Below are 10,358 nucleotides of genomic sequence, written 5' to 3'. Positions count from 1 at the left end.
TGAAGTTACAGTGGTGTTCATTGAAGAGTTCAGTATATAGCTTGAGTAAAATTGTTCAATACATATTTAATTTTGTTTTCTTATCATACAATATTAAACAAATTTTTACTGTCAAAATCACAAGATGACAACCAGTCAATTATTTTTATCTGATCAGTCCAGAAGTCAAAAAGACAAAACTAGAGACCAATGTGCACCTACATATGGAATTTCAATATAGAATATGTTTACAAATTAAAAGGGTACAACTAGGAGAACAATTTGAATCAAATGCGTGAGTACCTCTCAAGAAACAATGAGCTTTCATTGTCAACAACTATCATGACAGCAATTTTGTTTATTTGATCAGTTTCAAAATCAATACAAACATAACAATGGACTGAGGAAAATATATAAAAAAAAGATTCATTTTGTAGTTCTCAAGAAATAGCAATAAAATAATGAAAAAATCAAAATTAGGAATTTTACAATGACATTTGAGAAAGATCCATCTAAAAAATCAGTGTTATAATTTCAAAGTCAAAAAGCCATAATGGCAGTCAAGCAGACATTCAAAAATCAAAACAGCACAATAGACCAAAGGGAACCTTACTTCACATAAAATGTCTGTAAGGCTTGTTTAAGGATGGATGACAGCAAGAGGCTGAATGCAGGGCAATACATGTATTTAAAGTGCACCATCTTAGGGTGAAGATGGGCTATAAATTGTTACTTTGAAAAATATGTGATGTAAAAAATATGTCACTTGGATGTTCCAATGGTTTGACACAGAATACAGAATGTCCTTCGTTTTAATTTCATCACCATAATTGTTACTCAGTCATGTAAGGAGCAAATCAATTTCCTTTCTTTTCCAGTAGCTTCTTTTGCAGCTTGTTATGTTGTTGGACTAAATTCCAAACATAGTACTTCAAAGCTTTCCATCCTCTCTCTTCAAACAGAGATTTTACTTTATCGTTCTTCCTTACACCAAGCATGATGTCTGCTTTGGTAGGTGTTTTTTTAGTGGACAAACATTGGTAAAATACCCTTTTCAGGAGTATTCTGTCTTCTTTCTTCCATGGTTTTCTGGCTTTTGCCTGCTTTTTCGGCACAACTTCTGAAATAAAAAGAAAACCAACCTATACTTAAGGTATCGCAATGCAGTCTTTTTCTGATGTTTTGACAATTCTATTGCTGCATGTTAAATGATTAATTTCAATACAACAAAAATAAAGAAAATTTTATCTACCTGGTATTTTGCAACAATTGCAAAACAATTTATATCAACTTATATTAATCAAGCTTGTTGGCAGGGATGAAAGCATGCGAGGGGTCCAACTGTAGGAGGAAACTGAAGAACCCGGGGAAAACCGGTGACCCCATACCTATTCTCGCCCGATTGGGGAACAGAACCCCGCCACCTAGGTGAAAGGCAAGTGTGTTGCTGCTGTGCTAACCAACCACCAACCAAACCAAAATAATATATTACCACAGACTGTATGTATGTATGTATGTATGTACACCGATAAATATACTTATAATATTTCAAGGGGACTGCTGGATGTATATTGTGAGAATGTTGAGCTTTGTACTTTAGATAGGCAAAGGAAAATATTGTATACAGGTTTCTATTAACAGTAAAGTCTATTAACAGAAAAGTGTAATACAAAATGAAATGTTGAAATTGAAAAGCCATTTCACAGAAACCATTGTATGCAAAACATGTTCCCCTAAGGATGTTTCTGACCAATTTGGGTTGAAATCCATCAATAACTTTATAACTAGTAGCGATTTAAAGGAATTACCTCTATTTCCACTATAGGGCCCTGCCCCTTGGTCCCTTGGGGTCAGAGTCTCCATTTATGCAAAATCTGTTCTCCTTCCCTGTATATTTTGGACCAAATTTTCTTCATATTTCCTCTATTGGGCCCCATCCCTCTGGCCCCTTAGGGGTCAAGAGTCACCATTTATGCAAAATCTTTTCCCCTTCCCCCAAGGATGTTTCTGACCAAATTGGGGGTCAAAATAGTCATTAAGGCAAAATCTGTTCTCCTTCCCCCAAGGATCTTTTTGGCTAAATTTTGTTAAAATCCTTTTAGTATTTTATGACTAGTAGCGATTTAAAGGAAATGTTGACGGATGTTGGACCCCGCATCATGGCATAAGGTCATAAGAAATGGAGTAAAAACAATATTAAGTCACCAAACTTTATAAGGGGGATTTAATTACCATGATCAACACTGATTTCAGCAGTATAGTCATCATCATCTTCATCATCAACTCCAAAACCATCATCCACACCAACATCATCATTCAATATGTCCTTGTCTTCAGCAGTATCTGAAAATAAACAAGTGGAGCATAAATTCCCTATATAGATACTTGATATATTTCGTAATGACCCAAGACACTGATAATCAGTATGGCTAATCCTCTTAGGATGAGTGGATTGCTATCGTCAATTTTTTTCTTTATAAATTGTGCGGACACGATCACAATGATATGCCATTAAGGGCATGACTTATCTGAAAATCAACAAAATGAAAAATAAATTGCCAGTGCACATTTAATCTACTTGATTTAAGAATAATGTACACAAAATTCATGAGTATTAGGACAGTATTATGGAGAAATATCTGAAGTTAGCTGTAATGCAAAAATTATGACCCAGCTTTCAATGCAAAAAACAAACACCAATCAACCATTAAGAAAGCAGCTGTAACAAGATATAACAAGTTATTGAACATTAAAGTATCCCTCAAGAATTTTCACCTGAAACTCCCTCTAAAAGTTCTATCAAAAACTGGTACAGACCATTATAATTTATAGTCAAGTTTGTTGAAATCTACATAACTGTTCTACAGAAGAAAAAATAATGGATGGCCAATTGGTTTTCTTTTAATGGTAAAATGGTAAAATTTGGTGACAGCAAAATTAAGGCACTATGTTTTTTAATTATCATAATTTACCTACCATTCAAAGGTTCATCCTCTAAGTCAGGAAAGTCCTCAACATCTGTAATAATTCAAAATATACAATACTGACTGATTATTTATGGTATTCAAAGTATTAAACAGCAAGTGTTCTAAAATGATCCAAGGCCAGAATAGTAAAGGATATAAGGTTATCAAATGACTTTTCAAAGATTAGGTGATCATAAGACTATATTCATCAAAATGAGTATAGGCCAAAACATGAAAATCTGAAGTACATGGTTCAATGCTTCAAATATGTGATGGTTTGTGTTTCTCGATGCGAAATACCAGTCTATGTTGTCTTTGCGAAAGACAATTTATTGCAATTGGTCTGGATTGGATGTGACAGGCCTCCTGTATTTTGTTCAGTAGGTAGCCACCAGCTACTACAAAGATGCCCTGCCTGTTCACATGACTTTTATCCAAGATCGACGACTATCAAAATTTAATCATTTGTATAACTCAAGTGAGCATTACTGTGGTGGGAATATGATCTACATCTGTTGTAGAGTTCATGATACACCAGCTTTGTACACACATAGTGATACCATGTCATATGGCTGCTTAAATTTAAAAGTTATATACTATATTTATATATGTTTATAACACCTTTATATAATAAGATGGTGGCAAAATGAATGACACTGAAACATTTTCTTAATCAGATGATGTTGTGCACCTTACACTAGTTAAGAGTCCAGTATATTTATATCTATGACGTCTAATAACAAATAAAACCTATATACCTTCCAATGCAATATTGTCCAGTGATTTCCCTGCATATTTGTGAGCATGTCCAGCATCTGAAGCAATTAATAGTTTGCTAACTTTAGCAAGCTCAAGTGTCTGCTCTTGCAACCGGTAGTATTGGCGATGTACTGACAGTGTATGCCCCATGTGATTTGCCAACCATTCAAGCTCTGTATTTGAGTTCAGGTCTACAATCTGAAAGGAGAATTCCACAAATTTATGTTTAATCCAACAACAAGGTAATATACCAAATTTCGCTATAAATACAATTGACATAGAGGCCATGATACATAGCGCAGTCAGTAGAGTAATTGCAATTATGTAACCATGGTAGGTCATGTTTCTCAGGGAGCTGAGAAAACTAGAACTGTCGCTAGGATGGCTGACTAATACCCCCGCAATCTGTACGAGTCAATGGTGAATTGGAACTCTTAATTAGAAGGTAACTAAGAAAACCCAGTAATAAAGTGACCAGTTGCCATAGCAACCATAATTATGAGAAAAAGAAAGTGAGATGCACGACCTGCATATGGTCCTCTATATTTGTGTGAAGTTTCATTGAAATCGGCCCTTCGGTTTAGGAGGAGTTGTCCGGACAAACTTAAAGTTATGGTTCTTATCGGAAAACCTGTTTATAGTGACCAGTTGCCATAGCAACCATAATTTTGAGAAAAAAAAAGCGGCATGCACATCTACACATGATCATTAATATGTGTGTGAAGTTTCATTGGAATCGGCCTATCGGTTTAGGAGGAGTTGTCCGGACAAAATGTGTCTACAGACGGACGGACGGACGGACAACCTTATTCCAGTATACCCCCCTAACTTTGTTGCGGCGGTATAAAAAGACGTCTTTATATTAAGACCTATCTCATCAATTGTGTTTTCAAGACAATTAAAAATTGTATATCTGTGTTAGAACATACAACCCAATTCATCCTGTCTTTAAATAAATGACTTTGTTTGGATCTATTAGGTAAGTTAAGAAAATCCTAGAACAGAAACTAGATATATCAATAATTAAGAAGACAAGAGATCCCAGAGGGATCTTGGCGCCCACCATTGAATGATCTTCATAGGTTCCATGTCAGATTGATCTTTTCTCTACTTTTCCCTTCATTTTACTAATCTGTGCAAAATGAGACATCCCTCCAGTACTTTTTAAACAAGGGAATCCTAGCTATATAAGAAATTTGAGATTTAACGATAATGGCTGTTTGTTTGCCAGGTTGTTTTCAGGACAGACTGGTCCAAAAATGCAATACAAGGGACCAAGGGGAACCTACTTATGAAATTTGAGAAAGATCCATTCAGTACTTTGAGAAATAGAGATAACAAACTTCAATTGTCAAAATCCAAGATGGCGGTCTGTCGGCCATATTGTTTTCCAATTGATCTCAAAATGCAATTAGCATAACGAGGCACCAAGGGGAACCTCCATATGAAATTTGAGAAAGATCCATTCAGTCCTTTCTCAGAAATAGCGATAACGAACTTCAATTGTCAAAATCCAAGATGGCTGCCTGTTGGCCATGTTGTTTTCGGATTGGTCTCAAAACGCAATATGCATAACTAGGCACCAAGGGGAACCTACATATGAAATTTCAGAAAGATCCATTCAGTACTTTCTCAGAAATAGTGATAACAAACTTAAATTGTCAAAATCCAAGATGGCTGCTTGTCGGCCATGTTGTTTTCAGATTGGTCTCAAAACACAATATGCATAACTAGGCACCAAGGGAAACTTACATATGAAATTTGAGAAAGATCCATTCAGTACATTCTCAGAAATAGCGATAACAAACTTCAATTGTCAAAATCCAAGATGGCTGCCTGTCGGCCATGTTGTTTTCGGATTGGTCCCAAAACGCAATATGCATAACTAGGCACCAAGGGAAACCTACATATGAAATTTCAGAAAGATCCATTCAGTACTTTCTCAGAAATAGTGATAACAAACTTCAATTGTCAAAATCCAAGATGGCTGCCTGTCATCCATGTTGTTTTCCGATTGGTCTCAAATCGCAATATGCATAACTAGGCACCAAGGGGAACCTACATATGAAATTTGAGAAAGATCCCTTCAGTACTTTCTCAGAAATAGCGATAACAAACTTCATTTGTCAAAATCCAAGATGGCTGCCTGTCGGCCATGTTGTTATCCAATTGGTCTCAAAACGCAATATGCATAACTAGGCACCAAGGGGAACCTACATATGAAATTTGAGAAAGATCCCTTCAGTACTTTCTGAGAAATAGCGATAACAAGAATTGTTTACGGACGGAGGGACGGAGGGACGGACGGACGGACGGACGACGGACCACGGACGCAGGGCGATTTGAACAGCCCACCATCTGATGATGGTGGGCTAAAAACATGATGTTGACTATCAGGGTTATAATCCATTATCATTCAGCACATTCTACAACATAAAAACATGATGTTGACTATCAGGGTTATAATCCATTATCATTCAGCACATTCTACAACAAAAAACATGTTGTTGACTATCAGAGTTATAATCCATTCTCATTCAGCACATTCTACAAGACAAACGTAATGTTGACTATCAGGGTTATAATCCATTCTCATTCAGCACATTCTACAACATAACAAGAGATCCCAGAGGGATCTTGGCGCCCACCATTGTATGATCTTCATAGGTTCCATGTCAGATTGATCTTTTCTCTACTTTTCCCTTCTTCTAAGTCTTACTAATCCTAATCTGTGTAAATACAGAAACAGCCCTCTATAGCTAGTACTTTTCAAACAAGGGGAAACTATATATAAAATTTAAGATATAGCGATAATGGCTGTCTGTCGATCATGTTTTTGGATTGGTCCCAATATGCAAAACTAGGCACTGAGGGGAACCTACATATGAAATTTGAGGAAGATCCCTTGAGTGCTTTCTGAGAAATAGCGATAACAAACTTCAATTGTCAAAATCCAAGATGGCTGCCTGTCGGCCATGTTGTTTTCTGATTAGTTTCAAAATGCAATATGCATAACTAGGCACCAAGGGGAACCTACATATGAAATTTGAGAAAGATCCCTTCAGTACTTTCTGAGAAATAGCGATAACAAACTTCAATTGTCAATATCCAAGATGGCTACCTGTCGGCCATGTTGTTTTCCGATTGGTCTCAAAATGCAATAGGCATAACTAGGCAACAAGAGGAACCTACATATGAAATTTGAGAAAGATCCCTTCAGTACTTTCTGAGAAATAGCGATAACAAACTTCAATTGTCAAAATCCAAGATGGCTGCCTGTCGGCCATGTTGTTTTCCGATTGGTCTCAAAACGCAATATGCAAAACTAGGCACCAAGAGGAACCTACATATGAAATTTGAGAAAGATCCCTTCAGTACTTTATGAGAAATAGCGATAACAAACTTCAATTGTCAAAATCCAAGATGGCTGCCTGTTGGCCATGTTGTTTTCGGATTGGTCTCAAAATGCAATATGCATAACTAGGCACCAAGTGGATCCTACATATGAAATTTGAGAGTGATCCCTAAAGTACTTTCTGAGAAATAGCGATAACAAACTTCAATTGTCCAAATCCAAGATGGCTGCCTGTCGGCCATGTTGTTTTCTGATTGGTCTAAAAATGCAATATGCATAACTAGGCACCAAGAGGAACCTACATATGAAATTTGAGAAAGATCCCTTCAGTACTTTCTGAGAAATAGCGATAACAAACTTCAATTGTCAAAATCCAAGATGGCTGCCTGTCGGCCATGTTGTTTTCCGATTGGTCTCAAAATGCAATATGCATAACTAGGCACCAAGGGGAACCTACATATGAAATTTGAGAAAGATCCCTTCAGTACTTTCTGAGGATTAGCGATAACAAGAATTGTTTACGGACGGACGGAGGGACGGAGGGACGGACGGACGGACGGACCATGGACGGACGGACCATAGCCCACCATCTGATGATGGTGGGCTAAAAATACTGGTAAAATTTTACCTGTGAAACTGTTGCTATATATTTCCTCATGTTGGTCGAAGTCATGAGTTCTGGTTTGGTGAGACCAGCATTTTGTGTCATAAAGTGCAGTGCATCCCATCCCTTCAAGTAACCATCTTTTGTTGTTGGAGCTGCAAAGAGGTATTGGTTTTCGACAAGCAATAAAATATCCTCTCTTGCCGCATTCAATGTATCAATGGCGTTGATCATATCTTCTGTCAATATAACTGGCACTTTTCGTTCTCTTTTTCCAACAATCTCCACAAGTTGAAGTCTACATGAAGCGTAAACAAAATCAGTATTAAAAGAACACATGAGGGAGGGGCAATTGATAATATGAGCAAATATTACATAATCGAGGTTAAAAAACTTACCAGTTGCTTTGCATATTACCGTTTTCAGATATTCAACAAGAGGGCAAGAGGGCCTGTATCGCTCACCTTGTTGATTTGACCAAACAAAATAAATAATATTCATGTTCAATTTCTAAATAGCTCTATTTGTTAATGTCTAAAAGTGCTATTTAAGGCTATGAGGAAGGGATATCAACTGCTTCAAAGATATAACCCAGAAACGATGTCCACTCCAGACTCCCTAGGGGTGTGAAAAGCCCCCGGGATTGTTTATGTATGTAACGATTGTGTTTTAAGAAACTGAGTTCTTGGAGTGAGGCAAAATCCCTTGGCTAAATTTTGCATGGTCTTGTTTATCCCTTCATGTCTAAAAATGCTATATCTGATTATTGAGTGGGTATCTCATCGGTTTTAAAGACATATCAAGGAAACCCGAGTCCCTAGGGGTCAGGAAAGACCCTCAGGCCTACTTTTCCATCATGATTTTGTTGATCTCTTGATGCACAGCAATGCTATATATGGTTATGGGGTGGGGATTTTAACAGTTTAACAAAAGGCTCATGAGCCTGAACTGTCACCTGAGTTTTGAATATTTTAGCATATTTGACCCCTGTGACCTTAATGAAGGTCAAGGCTATTCATTTCATCAATCTTTATAAGCCCTTCACCCCTGAATGCTACAAACCCAATATATCAGATTTCTGAGCCTTTTGGTTATCAATAAAAAGTTGTTTAAAGATGTTAACATTTTGACCCCTTTGATCTTGAATGAAGGTCAAGTTAATCCATTTGAACAAATTTGGTAGCCCTTCATCCCAGCATGCTACAGACCTAATATCGGGTCTCTGGGCCTTAATTTTTGTTATTAAGAAGAAATTGTTTAACGATTTTAGCATATTTGAACTACTAATGAAGGTCAAGGTCACCCATTTGAACAAACATACGCTATAATTTGAACTATTGCACGGCTAAAATGACAATTGCATTCAATGTGCGAACTATTGAACACCTGTGATGTTTTGGAATTTAGTTCTACACTTTAAGCTTCCAATTATATAAGTCACTCAGATGTCAACATTGCAAGACGACAGTTGTGGAGACTTCAAGGCCTACAGCAAAGTCAATATTTCAGTGATTCTAAGTGTGTTTAAGTGATTATGTAATAAAACTTGTATATCATGGGTGTCTTTGCCCTCAATACTGGTAATCGATCGATGTTCTATTGCACTCTACCTTTGGCCTCATGCAATAGAACATCGATCGAACACCAGTACCAGTACCTCGGGCCAAATATTTTAGACTATTGCAGACACCTATGATATATTTGTATTTTATGGATTTAAGTTTCTCAGACATACCTTTCCAGAAGTTTCTTCTCAAGAGGTTGAAGGGTACCAAGTACTTCAGCATTACCAGCCTCATTCCAGTTGGTTCTGTTCTTGTACGTTTCCAGAAGTATTTGTCCCGTCTCACCTCCCCTCCTTTTATTAAAGACAGTCACACGAGTAAGTGCAACCAGTGCCAAGTTTCTCCAGGTGTTGACTGACGGAGTACTACGCAATAGTGGAATAAGGCGTTGTTGTTCATTAAGAAGATAGCGCCTCAGCTTTACCACATCTTCTGTTAGTGGAAGGAGGTTTGGATCATTATGATGACGCTCCGACAGCGTCCGAGAAGCATGGCTACTGATCTTGTCATTCCATTCAGTTGCATGCAATATAATGTAGTTTTCAGCCTCTTTTCGCCCCACTTCATCTCCATTTCGTATTGCACATCCTCGCTTCATTTCTGCCATTTTTTTCAAAGAATGTCCAAGTTTTAAAGCCAAAGATGGCTTCTCATATTTTGGCAGACCTCTTTTTGTGAAAGCTTCCTCACCTGACTGTGATGTTCCAGCAATGTTCCAAACAACCTCAGTAATGTTATCGAAATTTCCAGGTTTGAGAATGTCATTGAAGTTTTGTAAAGAAGTTGTTTTGCGCATTTCAATTAGCAAACGACCCAATTCCCGAAGTTTTTGTCTAACATTAGCTATTCTGGACTTACCCACTTTTTGGATCATGCTTCCACCGAGAAGTCTAAGTGAATTGTCACTTTTAATACAATCTAGCACATCATCTTGCTTCATACCAGTAACAACTGTTAAAAACTCTTGATCTACCTTACTGTTCTTTGTCAAAGCCATTGATGATTCAAGCAGTAACTTAGATGATAACTGTACACGTGTCTCCTTTTGCTCCTCGGAGCCTTGCATTTTCAAAGGACAGGTCTTAGAATGGCGCCAGAGTTCACTCTTCAGGAAAAATCCCAGGCAAAAC

The 10,358-nt window shown here is 37.3% G+C and overlaps 1 protein-coding gene across 1 annotated transcript; it reads right to left on the bottom strand.

The window, feature by feature from the left end:
* On the bottom strand, window positions 1–10,316 carry LOC117326231. Its single transcript, XM_033882894.1, has 6 exons — window positions 9,399–10,316; window positions 7,688–7,961; window positions 3,704–3,902; window positions 2,956–2,997; window positions 2,212–2,322; window positions 1–1,099 (listed from the first exon to the last, which is right to left on the bottom strand). Exons 1-6 carry the CDS (start codon window positions 10,292–10,294, stop codon window positions 837–839), a joined length of 1,785 nt encoding a protein of 594 aa, XP_033738785.1. The 5' UTR covers window positions 10,295–10,316; the 3' UTR covers window positions 1–836.
* Between the last annotated feature and the right edge of the window lie 42 nt (window positions 10,317–10,358).

This window comes from Pecten maximus, chromosome 4 (genome assembly GCF_902652985.1).
Source record: "Pecten maximus chromosome 4, xPecMax1.1, whole genome shotgun sequence".
Lineage (NCBI taxonomy): Eukaryota > Metazoa > Mollusca > Bivalvia > Pectinida > Pectinidae > Pecten > Pecten maximus.
Note: the sequence above shows the minus strand (reverse complement) of the source record. Positions and strands in the feature narration are given on the sequence as shown.